Below are 20976 nucleotides of genomic sequence, written 5' to 3'. Positions count from 1 at the left end.
CTACTCATAGTACACGTTTAGCGATTTCGATTTCGACTCGAATCGGGACCCGGAATCGGACCCGGACCCAGACTCGGAGCCGCTTCGGACCCGGACCCGGAACAGGACTCGGATCCGGAGCGGAACCTGGACCCAGACCTGGACATGGATCCGGGCTCTTATCTGGACCTGGACTTGGACCTAGACTAGGACCTGGACGCTCGAACTGGACCTGGACCTGGTCCTGTACCCGGACCCGGAGCCGGACTCGGACTCGGACCCGGACTCAGACTCGGACTTGGAACCGGACCCTGATCCGGAAAACCACTATTATACCTAAACTAAATAAACCACTATGGTTACCATAAAATCTAACCATACCATGTAAATGTTACCATATTCTTACTAGGCCCTGCCGCTCAACCCCCCGTACACCGCGCACCGCACGCGCCGTTAGTGTGGGGTACTGCGATCCTCACAGAACCGAACTGCTATCAGAAAAGTGAGTTAAGTTAGAACTGCGACCCTTATACAGAAGCGAAATGCTACTAGAAAAGTCAGTTAGGTTAGGTTAGAACTGCCCACCCTTACAAAAACGAAATGCTACTAGAAAAAGGTGACAAAGTTGATTAATTATACTATATCTGGTGATCAGTTAAATACCAGCCAATAACTGTTTTAAGAAGTCTGTTTTTTCCTATTAAGATTATTTCATAGATAATCAATCCGTCTTACCAATTTCACGATGAGGCGTCTATCCGAATTTTACCCTACTGATCGACGTGTAAAGTCTGAAATATAATAAAACTGAACAAGAAAGTAAGACAGCCGATGCAAACACCTAAGTTAGTTTTTTCTAAAAGTTCTTCTATAACAGGCGACCGAAACGATAATTGCGAAGAATTGGCTATAAGATATAAGATTGTTTTCCGTCTGTCGACGCGCGATGGCCCGAGAGCGCGAGCAACATTTATCATGACGAAACTTTTTTCCTTATGGCGAAATTCGAACCCCTTTTAGAAATTTCCGATAAATTCCTTCAAAAAAGTTTTATTTTTATTTTACAATGTTCGAATTAAATTGGCTATTTGAGCAAGAAGCCTCTAAAATACTTATATAATAGGAAATAGAAAAAATATAATGGGAAATATAAAGGCGAACAATGTTTAGGAACAAAACTGAGATTACGTTCGGTTTCGAATATAATCTATCAATTCTATCATAAATATTTTAATTTAATTTAATTAAACTTGATTGCACACTAAAACATATACAGTGACAAAAGGCGGACTTAATGCCACAAGGCATTCTCTACCAGTCAACCTTTAAGCCAAACAGAGAATCATAGTTGGTGCGGGGTATGTATAGAACACTAAAACTTAAAATTATAAATATATACGTCAACAATAATAATAACAATATACGTCTATATATATTATTCTGAATTAAATTTCATGGCAATAAGATTTGCTTGTCCCAGAACTAATATATTGAATAATTATCCCGTATAAAAACAGGCCATTGATTAGATTATTCATTTAAAGAAAAAACGGAGCCTTAATTTATTTTCCCCGTCTTAATTTAATTAGGTACGTCCTTAGTTACATGTACCTCTATTTGAGATCTCATTTTGAAATTCAAGAAGATAATTATTAGTATAATTTCTCTACTATAAGAGGTATTATTAATAAAATATTTTGTGAGATTAAACCTGGTAGTAGTTCGTGATATGCACGGCCGAACCTTCACCTTCCCATACAAACGGAGTTTCATTCTCATTTTAAAACTACTTACTTGTTGGATTGTAATGAAACTTTGCACATACAATGTCATGAGGTATCTATGCTTGTTTTGAGTTTATATAGTTCCAGCTTATAAAATAAACGAAATAGAGCAAAAACAAGTTTTGTGTGAAAAACTTAAATTCGCTCTATTTAATTTAACTACCTATGGTATCTGAAGGTACATAAACTAATTACAGGCATAGATGTAAATAAGTACCTTATCCTATTATAAGTACAAAGTTTCAGAGCAATCTAGCTAATCGTTTTAAAATGAGAGCGTAACTACGTTTGTATGGAGAACCGACCTTGCTAATACGGACTATTTTGCATGTCGTTTAAAATCAACAATATTTTAAAGAGCATTCCACCATTTAACGTGTAAAAGTTACATTTTTTGCACTTAACGCCCGCCCCGCTGCTTGTTTCCCAAGATGTATTTATAGTCGCCAACTTTCTCTAACTTCATGGCGAACGAAATATCCTTTTAATAGCGGCCGGGGTGTCGGGTCGTCTGCAATTTAGATTAGACCTTTAATTAAATTAACATTATGATCCCTATCTCGCTGGAGCAGGTGGTCGACAATATTGCCGGCTGGAACTCTTTCTATGCTTTCTGTTCCGTTATTTCATATTGTTTTCTTTAACTTTGGATTTGTTTTGAAATGACTTTTGCTGACGCTATTGTCTTGATTTCTTTTAGTTTGTTGTGGGTATTTAGCTTTGGTTTGGTTTGGTTTCGTAATATGTATTCATAATGCGCTGTTATTAACGTAAGAGTACAACTTATAATTAAAATTGATTAGTTTTTTCTAAATACATTTATATATGTATATAAGTTTTTAGGTAATTTTTGTGTTTACTATTGCCTCTTTACATTAATCTTACCTACTTAATGTGATTTACTATTGTTGCATACATAAAGAACCCTCTTCAAGTTTCCAGCCTATTTGCGTTTTCGTTTTCTATTCCCTTAACTGACAATCTTCGGTCGGTGCGAGTCGAGCGAAAAATTAGAAAACATCTCTATCGTTGGGTCTTCGCTCACCGCTGTATTGGAGGCTTACAAAGGTTCAATCTTTCCGTTTCTTAAACAATGAATGCTTTATTTTACTTAGGGTGCGATGGACCGTAACAATTTGGATACTACTTATACAAATAATAAAGGTTTTGTTCATACATTTATCTTAGCTATTAAAATAAAGTTTCTGAATAGGTATAACCTAATTGATCTCTTAGCTGACATTTTTTTTTTTTTTTTACATTAATAACATCTACTCATGTCAACCGAGTTATGAAACATTGATTAAAATTTCATTGATTAGTAAGGTAGGTAGTAGGCAGCATCAAACAGATAGTGATGGCGAACGTGGCCAAATATATCCTAACACATGTTCATTTCTAAGGTGTGTTTTTAAGGTTATATATTTGGCCACTTCGGTATTTGATCTTGACTGAAAAAAATAAAAAACCATTCGTGCGTTACCCTCAAACCTTATTATATTTATACGATTCAGTGTAGGTACTGCTAATGGATTATCACAGATGTCGCTGAATTGGCCAGGTGGAAGTTGGTTCCCGCCGATTTCCTATTCAAGCAAATCAGCGTTTCAATCAAGGGCAAAAATAGAAACCTAATAACAAACCTCTCGATGCCTGCGTATCACAACCGGGTAAAATGTGATTTCTACAGGGAAGCGGAAATCTATTTGTGTTTTATTTGCGGAAACGTGTAGCTATATTAGTATATTTCTAATCATGTTAACCTGTTATATTTATAGTAACTTGTAATTCGAATGGGCTGGTGCTGGTACGCTACAATACGGCAAAAATCTACAAGAATTGGCAGTAAGAATTATATATTACGGTGTATTTTTGATCATAAAAATAGCTTTATTACATTTTATTATTCTGCATATATCAAGTTCTCTATTAAATCCAAATTTTCAGATTTATCGGGATTATAGGGAACCGATTAAATATGTACCTATGTATAAATCGTTCAAGGAAAAACGGTACCAAAATATCGCGTATCAAAATACAATAAGATTGAGAAACTTTTCCTTTTTTTTAAATAAGTGTACTAACCTCAATCGTTGCTTGTTACAAAACATTAAAAGTAACATTATTTCCAAAGTTGTCCATTTCCATTATTGCCCTTTTTACAAATGGAAATAACACGTTGTGCCCGCCTATAGACTAGTGACGAACCCAATTCGATTAACCTTCTCTGTTGGGGAGTGACATTTCATTTTCAAATCGTTTTTAAGTGACGCTGTGTAAATAATGAGGGCTACCGCGTTTAATTTTGCCGCTAGGGGCGCTAGTGTAGATGGAGGTCTTTCAAAATGTTAAATGCATAGAAGTTTTGGGGGTTTCAAGCTTTTTTTATCGGGAATATTCACTGTTTATTCATAATTGTGGTAAATCCTTGTCCATCTTTGCTTAATCATGGTAAACAATAGATAACTACTCGTATAGCTCAATAAATGTTAGTGGTTTAAAAAAATGCCAACTAAAATATATGCAAAATTAAACAGGTTGAAAAAATGGCACATTTAGACGTTAAAATACCTTTGTCTATATTGTAGCATCGTAGGTACTAAGGGGAGGTGGAAAACAACAAAATATGTCCAGTGTGGTATTTAGTAGGTACTTACTATTATGCGTTTGCTGATGATTGAGAATACACTCATAGCTGATCTATTATTGCCAATAAGATAACGATCATGTATGTACTTATGTTAACTAATGAGGACATTCCATTGAAACAACGATAAAAAAACACGAGAAAAGATTTCGCTTTTAACGTATTTGAAAGCTCTCTCATATCGAAGTGTGCTAAACATTTTCACGGGCCGATGGTACATATTAAACCTTGCTGGGGTACGTAAATACTGGGCGCATGATAAATTCCCGTGCGCCGCCCCGGGGTTTCCGCTCCGCTCGCTTCGGATGCGAGCTGTGCGATCGATCGTACGAACAGTGTGAACACACCTTTATCACTATTTTATTTTTAATATTAGCTTGCCGGTACAAAAATACATTATTATGTTAATAACTGTATGGTAACAAGTAGAAACGAATACTACGATATTTACTCGTACGTAAAGGATCGTAAAAAGCAGAATATGACGCCATTGTCATCAGCTATTTTTTTTAAAGGCGGTGATATCGACAAATAACTACCAAGTTTCGCAAAAATAATACATAAAAATCTTAAAATGTTGATGTGCAACGTATCCAATTTGCGGTATCATAAATTGTCAAAAAATCAAGTCAACATCTGCCTTTATTACATTTATTTATTTAGTCGTATGGCATATTACAATTCATGGTCGCTTTACAAAATTTACAAATTATTACATTAAATTCTAGTGGCGCTACATAAGTACCTGTATAGCACCTGTATAGCTTTGTGTGTGCTAACGAATAAATTATTTCTATTCTATTCTATTCTATTCTATTCTATATAGGTAATTATTAGGCATACTTAAGGGATAATACATACAACATCTAACTCTTGTTTTAAATATACATCTACCTTATATTGCCTATTAGCTTAGTTAGATAATAGAGCTCATTGCGCCTGAACATTCGCTCATTAAATTTACATTCATGCGCCAGCATCTAACAATGCCCGTCTTTGTTTAGTACCAGGCTAGCTTACCTGTTGCTCCCAGAAACTGTATATCGTCTGTTGTCCTAAACATGTTAGACAACCATATATGTATACCTAGATAATATGCATGCGACAAGCTAAACAGAATAATTATCTGGAGGTGGACTTTTATCAACCTTCAAGCAATCTTATTAAGGCATGTAATGTATGTAATACAACTAACCATATGGATATGGTATAAGTCACATTAGCCAAAAAAATGTGTAGTGTTTCTACCTACTACCTTTTTAGAAGGTTTCTGTTAGTTTTGTAAATGTCATATTTGATTATTATAAGTAGACTAGTAAATTTATTTCAGATTTCACGTAACATAGTCAATTTATTGCTTCATAAGGGACCTTCTTCGTATTTCCCTTTGTGCTCAAATAGTTTTATTTCACTGCAACTGCCGAAGCATCGGTTTGTACTGCTCCCATTACTCGGCGTGATTTCGAAAGCTGATTCGCATACGGCTGTATGCAATTGTCACCCGATTGCGCCCGGCTCATCTCACTTTTGTTTTTGTTTTTTCAGCAGCCAATATGCTGGACACTGAAAATAAAAATATGCATTTTTGGCGCGATATTTGTTGCAACATAGTCATAACAACTTTTGCTGCTGTGAGTGCTTGTTAATTGACACAGAGGCAGTTAAGTGCTGCAAATTGAACTGTAATTTCCTAGGTATACCTACATGTTTTCTGTTATATCGATCATTTAAGTACCTAAGAATAAACTCAATATAGTTTAATCTGAATTTTAAATCCTGAATTCATCCATCAATAACTTCTTGAAATATACAAACAACAAATAATATAATAATATAAGGGGACGTCTTACACAGATCAACCTAGCCCCAAACTAAGCAAAGCTTGTGCTATGGGTACTAGGTGACGATATATAGATAAATACATACTTATGTACAAAGAAAACACCTGTGACTCAGGAACAAATATTTGTGTCCATCACATAAATAAATGCCCTTACCGGGATTCGAACCCAGGACCATCGGCTTCACAGGCAGGGTCACTACCCATTAGGCCAGACCGGTGGACAACACTGATATTGCGCGGGTATTATATCGGAGATAAAAGCAGACTAAACTATCGCACCGTGGTTCACAATACAATCTGCCTATCTGCCATATTACTGTCACCCGTAAATGTTATCTGAGACCGGTGTTCCGTCAAAGACCACGTTTATGCTTTGCTTAACAAAATAAGGCCGTAAAACTCACATGTCGTACTACATGCGTATGTATATTCTATGACGAAATACATTCGCAAATAGACAACGAAAATTAACACGAAGTTAGGTTTTATTTCAATTTAAACACGAAACGATCAAATATTATATAGTATTTATAGGTAAGAGATTTAACATCTTTCAATATCACAACCAACAACGTTTTCGATGTTTTTTTCCCTGTTTTTACCACACACAAGTATGAAACATAACTCAATAGTGGAGCGGAGGGATTCCGAGGCAACCGAGTGTAAAATGGTCGACACAGAGGGGCATTTTCAAACTGACCGGACGCCCCAGCCGCTGGGTAAAATATGTTGCCTGAGCGAGTATTTGACGTCCTTATGTGATAGATATTTCACTCGCGTAGTATGGTCTGACATGAATCAGGTCGTCCGCCGTGAGACTTAGGCGATGAACGCTTTTATGAGAGGCGACGGTGCGATAAAATTGTGTCCTAGGATAAATATTCCTTAATTCAAATAGCAATAAAACTCTTTTATGAACCCTTCTAAGTGATTAAATGGCGCGGCGTATCAACATTCCCTAGAGCAAGAACGGGCCATCCATATTAACCTTTCACAGGACTACTTATCTTTTATATAAAGTGCAATCTTTCACCCTAGGCTAGGCTAGGCTAGGTATTTCAATATTTGTCCAAATTCTGGCCGAGCCCCTTGCTAAACCGGTTATGCTTATTCGTTGTCAAAGTGAAATATTTTCCATCGGGAATAGGGCGCATTCGCTTGGAAAATGACGAACGTAAAAGGAGTTTATCGAAATATTTTAACTCCAAACTAAGCCCGACTGAATGTGATATCAAAGTGGGTATCAAGTTTCTTTACGCTGAGTATCTACAATCATACGAGTATAATGGTAACTTTGTATTAAAGATTCGCGTAAAAATATCGCGTATCGGCAAACCGGAGCATTCCCATGCAGTCGACCGGAAAATAGCCGACATTAAGGTCTGACATTCTGCTACTGGTCGAGGGTCGGATACGATAAAAATATATATTGCGAGAACCGCTACTGCTCAGACCAGAAGATTTCACGCTCAAGGATGAACTTCAAATAACGTTTATGTTTTGCTCGGTGGCCGTGTAGAGAGTTTATGAATTGCTATTAAAATATGTAAAAAAAACCATTTTGCGATTTGATTTAACTTACAATATTGATGTAATTTTTTATTCTTATCTAAAGTATACAAAGGAATGGCTGTTTTAATGGTGGTTGTGATATCTGGCTTTTAAGAGGACCACTGACTATCAGTCCGCCAGACGATATCGGCCTGACAGTTAGAACAAAAATTTCATAGTTCCGAACAACTGACAGGCCGATATCGTCCGGCGGACTGATAGTCAGTGGGCCCCTTTAGGTACTGCGTAAAACGAGGGTTTAAAGTGTTCCGTTTCTTTCGCTACCATTTGTGTATTAGAAAGTTAGATGCATAAATAAAGTGCGCAACAAGATGGCGCCGGCGCGAGCGGCGGCCAGTGTTGCCAGCAATTAATCTCCATTTCCCGCGCGCGCCAAATCGCGCCGCCATTACGACCTCTGTTTTATTTCATTAAATGGACCCGCCGAATTAATGCGTTGCACCGTTTACAAAGGCGATGAAAGAATCGAGAAGGAGCGGTTGAATAGAAACATTTCTACGCTTCTTTTGTGTTTGCCGTGAGTAATACTCGTTTCTTTTTGTTTGAGGTGGGAAAATGCCTACTTGGAAATGACATCAAATATAGCGAAGTTTTAAAGGGCAAAGTTATTTTAGCTTAGAAATTGACGAGTCCAAAAATTGTCGGCCGTATAAAACTCATTAAATAGAAATGCAATCCAATCTCTCTTCGTGCATATTGTAAACAAAACATTTGAAAATAAATAAGGTTTTATTATTTGTTACAGGTGCGGACGCTATTTGTCAGCGGGTTACCCATGGATGCAAAACCACGCGAGCTTTATTTACTATTTCGAGCATATGAGGTGAGTGGTTCATATCTGTGGCCTTCACTACGTACACTACGCGATGCTAATACTTACAAATACGTTATAATTATAACGTTTGATAGGTAACTCATACTGAAATACCTAAAGATTCTAGCAACTATACTTGTCATAATTCAGTTTATAGGTACTATAATAATAATTCCTCAAAAATATCGGAATCAGTGGTCTTCAGTCTTCCTAAGTTAATAGAACACCTTTAATAAGTCCTATAAACCGTTTTTTTTTTTTTTTTTTTTTTTTTTTTTTTTTTTTTTTTTTTTTTTTTTTTTTTTAATACTTTATGTAAAAGTTATTAAAGCAAAATACGTTTTCAAAGCTAATTTTCTAAAGTTGCGTAACTTCTACGCGCGGTAATTTCTGTAAACAAAAGGTTCTTGTTACTCACTATGTATGCTCTAAGTGTGAAGAGAGGGCAGGACATCATTGAGGTTAATAGATGTACAATGACTTTCGAAACTTTAGACACAAAGGACGCTAGGGCATGCACCCTTTTCTCCGTCAACGAATGACGGAGTTACACCTGTACAAGTTTATGGATAGGTATACTAACCAATCTGCCAATGTGAAGATTCAAAGCATATCGTGTACAGATGTACTTCTTTATTTTCTATTTCAACACAAAGTAATTTTACGAAAAGCATTTAAATTGCAATAGGTACTAGTACGAACATCAAACGTGCACAGTGCACGCAAACCTCTTTCATAAGGAATCGATGATACGAGAAACTTCAGACGACGTCCAAATATTTACTGTTAGAGAAAATAAAGCAGAAAGCAACATGGGTTACCGTCACGCAACGCGACAGATCTCGACTCAGATTACTGCGTCGTAAATATCAAATGTCATGCTCCGATTCCTAATATTCGGATTGAATCGATTCAGTGTACCGATAAGAGGGATTACACTCGATTCTCGACTGGCACCGATGGCACCGCAGACATAAAGGTGCCTTAACTTAAACCAAGGCTCGTAGTTTCTGTGCATCGCGTGTTCGACCCGTACCAGGTACCGAAACCTACTATTTTTCAGCACTTTAGGGGTTTTTGTTGAATAGGATGGAACTATGACGTATTGGTAAAAGCATTAAAGTAATTTGGTAATGTAACGGCTAATGGATCCATGCACGACTAACGTGGCCTGAGCCACGGCGCGTAGGAATGTTTATAATGGTATATTATAAACTAATTCCTTATTTCTTTTTTGCAGGGTTATGAAGGTTCTCTATTAAAAGTGACAAGCAAGAATGGAAAAACAGCATCGGTGGGTAGAAATATATTTATTAATAAATTAGTGTTAATTCTATAGAATATTATAATTACGGCGTATGTATGTTGCAGCCGGTCGGATTCGTCACGTTTCACACTCGGGCTGGCGCGGAGGCAGCTAAACAGGATCTTCAGGTTAGTATCGTCACATGACCCAACACCATGTCGTACTTGATGTACCCAACATTTAATATTTAAAGATAAACCGAGTTATTTCTAAAGTTTCTCGTACTCCATACGAGTTTAAACAATTTTTCAATACCGATCAGAAACTTTAGAAGTTGCTTATTGAGTTTCTCAATAGCTATTTTATACCATAGGCAACAAGTAAATGGAAATTTTTACTCAACAATCGGGAGCTAAGAATGTTTAAATACCTACTAGCTGACAATGTAGGAGAAAACACAGTAACACTTAGAAGAGAACCACACACACAATGCCTTATAACAAGTATGAATGGCTTTCAAACACAATAAGATGTTCTAACGACAAACTTATCTCTGGAAAAGACTGAGATATGAGATTTAAGAAACCTAATTGCTGTTGTATATACTAAACAAATTGTAAGACGCACGGTGTTACGAAACCTCTTTCATCACATGCCTCAACACAGCCAACGAGCACTATAGTTAATATCTCATTGTAGACTTGGAATAACATTTTCCTAACTCGAGTAACCGCATCGTAAGTTATGCTAAACCCATGCACATATCGAATAGACCACATCGGGCCATCAGTGGGCCGCGCTCGGCGCCGTGTGACCAATATTTAACGTGTAAATACGCAAATGCATGTCACGGTTTGACAGGTTTTGATGTCACGTCCCGAGCACTGTGTTCCGTCACTCTGGCAGCAGGCGCGAATCTCTAGACATGTCCAATGACCCGTCCTACTAAATTGCATTCATAAAATGGGTTTATATGTATGTCCATTTGATTCATAGACATTATAATAAAAGTAAGCTGGGGGATATTGCAATTAGATTATATTAGACACAATGGGCTGTCCTCATCCAAATGCAATATCCTCTTCCCGATATACCGTGATGCGTGTCCTCGCCGCCGAGGGCACACAGTTAGGGAGCACGCGGCAACCGAGCCTTCCATCTTCATTATATCGGAGCGCCGCGCCGCTCGCGGCTGTTCACAGCAGGGCGTCCGATTCGACCCCGACATGCCGCAAACGATTCGGCTGGAGTTCGCTAAAAGCAACACGAAGGTCAGCAAGCCGAAGCCGGCAGTTGCCACCGCCGCGCCAGCTGCACACCCTGCATTGATGCACCCACTCACTGGACGTAAGTACCGCAGTACGCACACACCGCCCAGCGCTGCTCGACCGCCCCACACCCCGTCAGACCTCATTCGTTCACCGCCCACTCTTATCATGTTTCGCGATTCCGTGATATAGCCATTTTCTAAATACACTATCAATGACAGAAGCAAAATTTTCAATTATCCGTAATTGTGACTAAAATATCCCTTTACAAGTGAACCGCCAGCACCTATAAATATAATAGTTTACAATTCACAGTGTTATTCTTTCACTTTAAAATTAGTAATTCAGATAAGAAATTACCTACTCATTCTGGGGTGTCGAGCAAACGCCATGGGCAAGTATCTGTGATCGCTTACACGTACCACGCAAGGCCTAGCTCCGCGAAACTCTTTCAAACAATTGATCTGTCGGTTTCTTAACACTACCACATGTTTTCACGATACTTTATGTAACAACATTCAACTGTGCAAGCCGTGAAAACATGTGGAACCTTAGTTATCTTGATACTATTAATCCGAATGGCAATATTTTTGATCAGGGGCTGTTGCCTAGATGATAATCGTTTATCGTAAAAACGCCAAAAAGTAACCTGACATCGCGATGACAGATTCGACGAAAAGTCTCGTCATCGTTTGACGATTGTCATCTTAGCTGACCCTAGAACTGTTAATATTACATTTACATAAATGTTTAAAAGGTTGATATGCGATTTTTTTAAATTTTGTATTATGCATGTCGTGAATCTGGTGCTTCGGATTCTAGTATTTGGAGAACAAAGGCCGAGCGAGCACACTGTAAATAATTATTTTCCATGCATAGTTAGTGAGACAGCTCGAGCTAATTGTTTTTTTTACCGAGTTGTTTTTGTATTGGATAGTGACGTGGTACGATTGCGCAGACTTAGCGAGTCCGTTCTTCCCCGGCGGCGGGGAGCTGTGGCACCACCCACTGGCGTACGGCGGCGAGCTGCCGACGCTCTCGCACGGGCTCGTGCACCCGGCCATCCACCCGCAGATGGCGCCTGTACGCTCCTACCTCTGACTAGCTGCCGCCGATAGGCCACACCACGTGAGTATCTTTTTCATGACCTCTCGGTCTTGTCTGTCAAAAATTCTATGCATTTTATTAACAACAATGTTCGTCATGATTTGTAGATTTTCTAAATATTAATTTATTTTATTTATTATTGTATTTTATTGGTTAGGAAAACTTACAGCTAGAGTAACAAGTTAGTTAATGACATAGAAACAGTGAGCCAATTACAAGTTTCCACAGATAGATATCTGTGAGATTTTAGGATTTTACTCACTACGCGGTCCTTGTTGTAGCGCTACGCCGTAGCGCGTAGCTCATACTTTGTAGCGTTATGTTGAGATATCGCGTTCACTGATGCGGGAGTCTTTTCAGTCTTGACTGTATATTATGCTTAAAATTATAAATAGTGTTTCACGCAGATTTACACAATATTTCAAAGGTGCCTATTTAATAAAGTAAAGTAAAGTAAGTAAAGTAAAAATCATTTATTGTACACAAAGAATTAGGCAGAAACAAAATTAACTGGTCTTAAAACTAAGGGACAATTTATGTACATTTATGCATTTACAATGACGGTTGTACCGGTTCCTACACTAGGCGTGGCCTGTCACGTAGGTAACCAATCCAGACACGAAATATCAGTGACATGATTTGTGCGAAATGCCAATAAGACACTATACTTAAATTTAAAGAAGTTACTAATCAGTAGGTAATAACAATAATACTAGTTACAAGTATTATTATATATAAGTATTAACTCTTATCCGTAGTTCTTGCAATAGCGGATATAGCACGCAGCTTTGAATTGTGACTACTAGTGTCACTAGGAGGTTTATTCTGAATGTAATAACAGGTTATAAATTTGATCTAGATTTGTTATGGATATGATCTGTCACTAAGAGATCATATCTATAACAAATCTAGATCAAATTCATAACCTGGAGGCGTACTTATTCTGATTGTAATTACAGGTTATGGATTAGATCTGGACGTGTTATGGATATGAGCTTTCAGTGTCAAAAGTGACATATTGGGTTGACGAAATGTAACTTTTGACAAATGAATACTGCCCGGAATTTTTGCGGCAAAACAAAAGACTGTCGCAATCTTGCTAGAGTTAGAAACATTTTTTTATCGATATCGATAGTTGTGTAATAGAAGAAAAAGACGGTCAACATAATTTAATAGTATACATAAATGTCTTTATAATGATAGACGAAACTGTTTACTCCCAGAGAAGTTTGAGAAATTAATGATAATATATGATTGTCTACTCCTATCACTGTCACAAACCAAATAATGTCATATGCTGCTGTGTGTACTGACGTAGATTTCGAAGAAGAAATTGCATCTGTTTCTATATAATTTTATAAAAACCTTACGTAGATTTTCTTGTTAATTTTTTTTTATTGGTAGGCCGATAAAAAAATTATTCGAACTCTAGCAAGATTGCGACAGTATTATTGCCTCTGTCTGTCTTAATGAGCTCTGCAAATGAATGAATCAGAATACGCCTCGTTATTTAGATTAGAATAATCCTCTATATAGGAAAAGTAAATATGTACTTGAACTTTGAAACGGTCGCCAGCTTCAATTAAATGTCAGTATTTGAACGGGCAGACCCCCCTGACGCTGGGTGCCTGCGTGCTGCCGGCCCCGGCGCTGGGCTCGCCGGGCGCGGCCGTGCCAACGCACGCGCAGCCGCCCGCGCACCCCGCGCACCCGGCGCACCCCACGCATCCCGCGCCTCCCTGCTCCACGCTGTTCGTCGCTAATCTCGGACAGTTTGTCTCCGAACATGAACTAAAGGAGATATTCAGCAGGTAAGCTTAATTATATACGAGAGGACCGAGCAAGATTTGGTTTGTACAGCATCTTCAGCATTGTGCGCGCGTATTAAATTATTAAAATTATATAATTATGTTCTTGCATTTCGTTGCAAACGTTCACTGCATATCCTCATTGTAAAGACTTAGTAAAGACTGAACTGCTGCTACCTTGTTAAGATGCTGAACAACCATCGACGCCTATCGTATATGAAATATATTACTTAATATTATACTTTATGTAAAATACAGTTTAGATTGGAAGTATTATGGAAGGAGATATATAAACAGTATTGCAAACGAAAATGCGCCACACTCCTTATTTTCCTTCTTAATAGTTAAAGGAAAATACGTGGATGGCACTATACATACTACAATAGTACTAAAAATAAATAGAAAGTATTTTAATTACCTCTTAATCTTCCAGTCCAAATCGCTACCTATTGTGAATGTGACGTGCATGACCACACACGATTAATGTTAAAATTAAAGTATTAGTCCAAATATGATGAATAATCATATGAATATGTCAGAATTAATTATGTCTATGTAATCTTCCACAGTGCATGTTTCACCGAAATCACAATGTCGTCCACGTATAAAATAATTAGGTCTTACTTTTTTGTTTGTAAATTGTCAGACACGAACTATTGCGATGATATGTATGTCGTTTTAGTGACGACTAATATTATTTTGCAATACGTTTGTGTGAGAATCATAGACAAATAAATAATAAAGTGTACAAAGTGGTAAATTATTGTTGGCGTGCTTTTAACAGTACTTTACAATCGAGTTTTACCGCATAATTTGATGTGGTTCTACAGAGCCATCTAAACTGCTAATTAGAAATATGCTTACATTATTTTGCACCTCTTTGTTCGACTTACTATTATTTTGCCTATGGTCAGAACTAATGCCTGCACTCGTCCCACCCACCGAGCATGACAGTGTAATATCACTTGTATTGCTCCACACTATCACGACTAGTCATAACTATCAGCACACCACACAGAGCCATTTACTTTCTGTTCCGATGTATTTACTAGATTTCACTTTCACAGAAGTCACTATGCCGCCAGTTTATTTAATATAAACATTCTAGCTAAAGATGATCAATGGAGTTTATGAATGATATTGAATGTTTAAGCATAATCTGATTCGGTTGCTTATTAAGAAAGTACCGTCCGTTATAAAAATTAGAAAATTACAAAATCGGGTATGCTAGATGGCAAAGGCCTAACATACCCGCAGTATTTTTTTAAAACCTTGTTATGAATACATGTACCTAAGGTAGGTACTTGACCCTTCGGGCTATAACACTCAAACACACCAGATCAAGATTGACCAGCAGTAGATTTAATTTTAAAAAAACGTTATGGAAGCCATAACCGGGCACGACCAACAACACACACTTGTCAAATCTGGTGGGTGGCGTGAGCGGGCGCTTCTAAAGATAGTGGGTGACAGTTGCGCGGGATTCACGCGGCTGCGGCTGCTGACGGCCGGCGGCGGCAGCGGCCCGGTGGCCTTCGTCGACTTCGCTAGTCCCACGGACGCGGCCGCCGCGCTCGCGCGGCTGCAAGGAGCGCTGCTTCTCAGCTCTGAGGGGGCCATCCATCTTGAGTACGCGCGGCACAAGATGGCACACAACGGCTGGATTCTCGCGCACGAAGTACGCACGCGCACTATATTCACAATATTACTAGGGTGCAGAAACTTCGACATTATTTTATTATTATTACATTGTACAACCGTTTTACGTTTATTATCATTTTTAATGATCGCGACGGTAAGACGGTCACACAGGAAGAAACTGCACCTTATGGACGTGTTTATTGTTTTGGATCCCATATAATTGTAAAATTATTTATTTAAAGGCCTATTAAAGTTATAAAATCATAAATCATATATTTATTTGTAAACATAGGTTTTATTAGATCATACAATTGTATAAAGAAGGCACTATGTTTAGCCATTAGGCATACAGTTCAACTTGATCTACGTACAAACATATAATAATATGGGTTTCAAACGCAATAATCGTCACTAATTTATCACCATGCACAACGCACAAAAGGCTTGCTTAGTTGTAATTAAATCATTAATTTACTATGAGTTATGTAAACTTTTTTGTTTTAAATAATAACCATTTCGTCATTTACCAGGGAGCCAAAGGCGGAGAAGAGAGCGAACAGCATTAGCTCATTCGTTGCTCTCGGCACTTGACAACCAGCGAACTGAGGGGCGCGCAATCTTGATCCTCAACGCATCGGAACCGCGGGAGATGGAGCCTACTGCTACAACCAATGTCAATACTACGGCTGCTAGGATCAAGATTTAACCAACAACACTTTCTCGTAGGCTGTACAGAACCAGACACACACAAGCCAATCATTCCGTGTTAAAATCACAGGTTTTGTTAGCCTACTCGTAGATGGCAATGCTCTCATCTCCTTACGACATTATTGTTTTCCGAATCAGCGTCAGGGGTGTGGTGTCTTAATTTATACCAAAATTAGCACAAAGGGTTATTTTATTGCATTAATATTAACATTCCAGTTTTATTGTTCACCGTTCATAATAATAATAAAAAAACATGTTTATAATTATTAATTTAAATGATTAGTTCTTGGTGTAAACTTTATTGTTTATTTATTGTCGATATTTTATTTTAAATGTGTAACATAAGATTTATTTACAACTTATTGCGCATTCGTTTCTATAAGACCGATGCAAACAGCTAAGAGGATTTATAATTATAGTGTAATAACAGAAATTAAACATTTTAGGATAAATCTCATTCGAATAAGCTAAAAACCAAAGGTGCCCTTCATAGAAAGATTACGTTTTGTTAAATAATATTTCAAGTTAAATAATTTAAAATGAAGTTGTATGTAATAAATACGATGCTTTTGTTTTAGCCTCAATAATGTTAGCGTATTTAAATGAATTTCATAACTATTTCAAATTATATTTATCTAATACTTTCTTAGTAATTTTTATATTGTTCAATCACTCGTTAAAGCGCTGGCACTCTAGTGTTGGTCTAACGGTCCCATCTTTCTGTAAATGGAGTTATCGGAATAATTATAAAGATTGAGTATACTGGACGCGACTGGACAGGGACGCCCCTTGGTGCCGCTTGCTGTGGAGTGCGACTCGCTGCTGCGACGGCCGCCGCGCCGCGCCGCCGCCGCCATTACCGACACGCCCGCGCCGCTCCTCTCCCACCTGTCCCGTCTGTTCTCCACTTGTCACACACAAATATTCCTTTCTATGTGCCTTGCCTACGATTCCCTAATCCTTCGAAGTTTTAATATTTTTACACTTCATGTTCTTGTTTGAGAGTAGGACTGAAGGGAAACGGGAAATAACAGTAAAGCGGGGCGCGGTGCGATCGGCCGACGTCGGTTCAGTATTGTTGCGAGAATTTAGCCTTGGCCTTATGAGAGTTAAATAACTTAAATGTAATCATTATACATATTAAATAATTATAATAATATATTAGTTGGCGCCGCGCGGGTGCGCCGACGCCGAATAGTGAAACAATTACTCTATCTGCATGCTTTGACGAGCTTTTTGGTAATAATCTAATTTTAAATTTAGTAGTTATACTTTTATTGTGTAATCGTTAGGTCGATACCATAAATTTAGATAAGGGTATTTATTATAGAAAATCGACATACATAGTTACATTACTATTTAATGAAAGTTATTCATACATAATAATGAAACAATGTAATGAATTTTAAATTTACTGAAATGTAAGGGTTAATCAAATGGAAGATTAATATATTTTTTATTTTTAGCTAGTTGACTATCGCATACAGAATACTAGTTACCTACTGTAATGTATCACCGGAGCCCGCTCCGAGCACGGCAGTGCGAGATAGCAATAAACCAAAAATAAAATCTTAATGTTATTTAGGTACCTATTAGTGACATATTCTGCTGATGTAAACATGTAAAAATTATATAAAAAAGTAAAAAAAAAAACCCTGCTTAGGCTATTGTAATAAGATATTGGAATATTGTTTTGTTTGACGTTGACGCGACGGAAATGGACGATTCACGACCCCGCCGGGCGAGCGCTTGGCGGGCGGAGGTTCCGCATGTGAATTCTTATGAAAATTTCTTAGTCAATATTTAAAAGAAACCTTGTCAATTTTTGACTTAGAAAAATTTTATACGTTGTTTATAGTGACTGTAACTTCACAATATACCGAGCGTCGTGACGTATAGACCAAAGATAAAGGATATACTTACATAATTTTTAATACTAACCTCAGACCGTACCAAATTTGTATTTTATAGACAATTCTGTACTGGCAATAACGTTTTACAACGTCGAGGACATGCGTCTTACGAGGAATTCGGTTGGACGATAGAAAAAACTTATCGTGTGGCTATTTATTATCAGATCAGACAGAAAATAATAATCACTCTTTAACTAAATCTCGAATTCTTTAATATATTTATTCGTAATAAATTCATTGTCGGTTTTAATGATTAAGCTAAGTCAATGTTTACTTATTTATTTCGATTAATGCTAATTCGTAAGTAATTATATAATAAATAATGTAGTGATCTCCCATACCTTCGGCGGTCGGCGGTCTCGGGAACAGACTTAAAAATACAACGAAAAGTTATTTATTTCTTTTCTGTTGTTAATTTTTCAGGTTCACTGGTGACTTCGATATGCGACTCTGCTAGGACGAGTCTCTTTTCGGTGTGATTATTAAAGTTAACTTAAACGACAAGGCAAATCGAGTTTCCAATGAACCTCAATAGTTTTGATTTGCCTACAACGCCTCCGGTTGCCATTTTGTGTAGAGTTGTTATAAACAAGATGGCGGCGGAGGTGGCGTGGACGCGAGGAGACGCCGCCGCCGCCATGATTCCGTCCAACAACCGTAGATAGCGCGTAAGAGACGTCCAGTGGCTGAGGACACGGCTACGTCACCTTTTGCGGGACTACTCGATACATATCATCGTGTAATATTAATGTGTAATTAGAGTAAAGAGCGGTTTCATAGAGACGTTTATTCTGTATCTTGTCTACTATTTATTACTTATACTGCAATCGGCTACATGTCACGCCAAATTCAAATTTTTACCGGATTCAGTTGTCAACATTAACGCTTGCAAGTTCAGTTCTATACTTGTCTATTACAAATTTCAATTCGAAATTCGAACGTTTAATATAATACAATTATATTTATTTAGTCTTGCGGAATTTACTAGGTATTTGAAATAGAAGAACGAAATTATTCTTAAAACGTTATTTTGTAAACGTTTACTGTGAAATCGAAAAGATGGTATTCGGATCATCGTTATTAGGCAGCCGCGAGGGCGAGAGCGTGACATTGGCCCGCATGTGATAGGGTAGAGTAGGGGTGGTAGCAGCGCCTTGCAACTTAGGTTAAGTGAAGCGGTATCACACAAACGCCGTGCATCGGAAACATATCAATTCTGTGCCCCTAATAAATTTAGTTAAATACTAATAATCTAAGAGATACATATGAATAGAATAAAATAAAGCAACAAAATAGATGTTTTGAGTATCAAATACTGAGTGTTGTTTTCGTATGTTAAAGTAATGTTGTCGACTAGATTGTGTTTCGACGTGACTCACAGAATAGTACCCGAGTAGTGGCGCGCAAGTTTCCATTACTTTTGGTAAACCGCTATTATAGATTTTAAATGTTATTGTTATTTTAAACTAATAATTATGGCTTAATCACCAATAATTTTAACACTGCTTCAGATTCAGTATTAATGTCCTTGATTTAATGGTGGCAAGAGTAGGATGCCACTAAAACTTATTTGTATATTGAGCAAAATAAACAATACAAACTATATAGCTAAGTAATTAATTGTTAGATTTGTGTGACTTGAATCATTTAAATGCTTTTAGAGCAGAATGGTAAGGTGTTATTGTGGTTAAAGAAAAAAAACATAATGACATTGTAAAAATAGTGATAACTATATAGCTTAATTATAATTATTATAACTTTTATAGATGTTCATTGATTTCTTTTCTTACTTCATGGAGTATTGTGGCATTGGAGACGTCATTGTTAATTCAAATAAATTTGAGCTCATCCTCAATCGAAGTTTTTATTCAACGGTACCCGTCGGCGGCAGCCTAATATAATACTATTTATGAATTCTAAACCTGCGAGAGAGCCCAGCCAATATCATTTTAACGACCTTTTATGAGAAGAATTCTGTCCTTTGAGTACCTAAATTACGACGTTTATTAGTTGTGACATTTAAAAAGCAATACATATTTTGTTATTTTCTTTGAAAGTCTTGTAATCATAATAGTACTAAATCTTAGGTACCTAATTTAGGATAACTCAGATTAGATATAAATGACAGTTGAGCTTTTAAAATTTGCTTTGTAGACGTAAATGCTTATGTGCTGCTTTCTGTAAACCTGATTTAGAAGAGTAAAATTGAATGTTTCTTATTCTTACGGTTTTTACCGAAACGTCAAACTAAATTAGTTTTACAGACTGCGGTAACAACTATCAGTGAAAATGCTAGGATATTTCATTATTTCATTGACTAGGTATTGATAAACTTACGGCGGTGTTGTATTTCTGTTATTAAATTAGTTTTAAAGCATTATAGGGTCCAAAGATTGGGAATAAACAATATTAAAAAATAAACTTCTGTTTGTTTATTTCACGACGCTGTTTTACAAGTAGCTTCAACTTCGTACTCTTATATCCCTTTATTTGTTCCGAAATGATTATTACTTGGTTTAGTATCAAATCAACTTAAAAACTATCTAGCAACATTTATAAATTAATCCTTATCCTTCTTTTTATATCAGTTCTTTATTACAATCATTTGATTGACAGATGGTTTTGATTTTCTACTTCCTTGTAATC

At 37.1% G+C, this 20976-nt stretch overlaps 1 protein-coding gene across 1 annotated transcript in view; it reads left to right on the top strand.

Annotated features, from left to right (window-relative positions):
- The window catches only part of LOC134744936 (protein couch potato), a 216745-nt gene extending 196560 nt beyond the window's left edge, over positions 1-20185 (top strand). Inside the window, exons 3-10 of the mRNA XM_063678884.1 lie at positions 8571-8648; positions 9880-9933; positions 10011-10073; positions 11088-11232; positions 12112-12251; positions 13869-14071; positions 15542-15746; positions 16240-20185. Of these exons, the coding sequence (XP_063534954.1) occupies positions 8571-8648; positions 9880-9933; positions 10011-10073; positions 11088-11232; positions 12112-12251; positions 13869-14071; positions 15542-15746; positions 16240-16275 (924 nt within the window). The 3' untranslated portion in view covers positions 16276-20185. The remainder of the gene's footprint in view (positions 1-8570; positions 8649-9879; positions 9934-10010; positions 10074-11087; positions 11233-12111; positions 12252-13868; positions 14072-15541; positions 15747-16239) is intronic.
- Positions 20186-20976: the final 791 nt, after the last annotated feature.

The sequence above is a fragment of the Cydia strobilella genome, chromosome 10, assembly GCF_947568885.1.
Source record: "Cydia strobilella chromosome 10, ilCydStro3.1, whole genome shotgun sequence".
NCBI lineage: Eukaryota > Metazoa > Arthropoda > Insecta > Lepidoptera > Tortricidae > Cydia > Cydia strobilella.
This window is presented reverse-complemented; position numbering and strand designations above follow the sequence as displayed.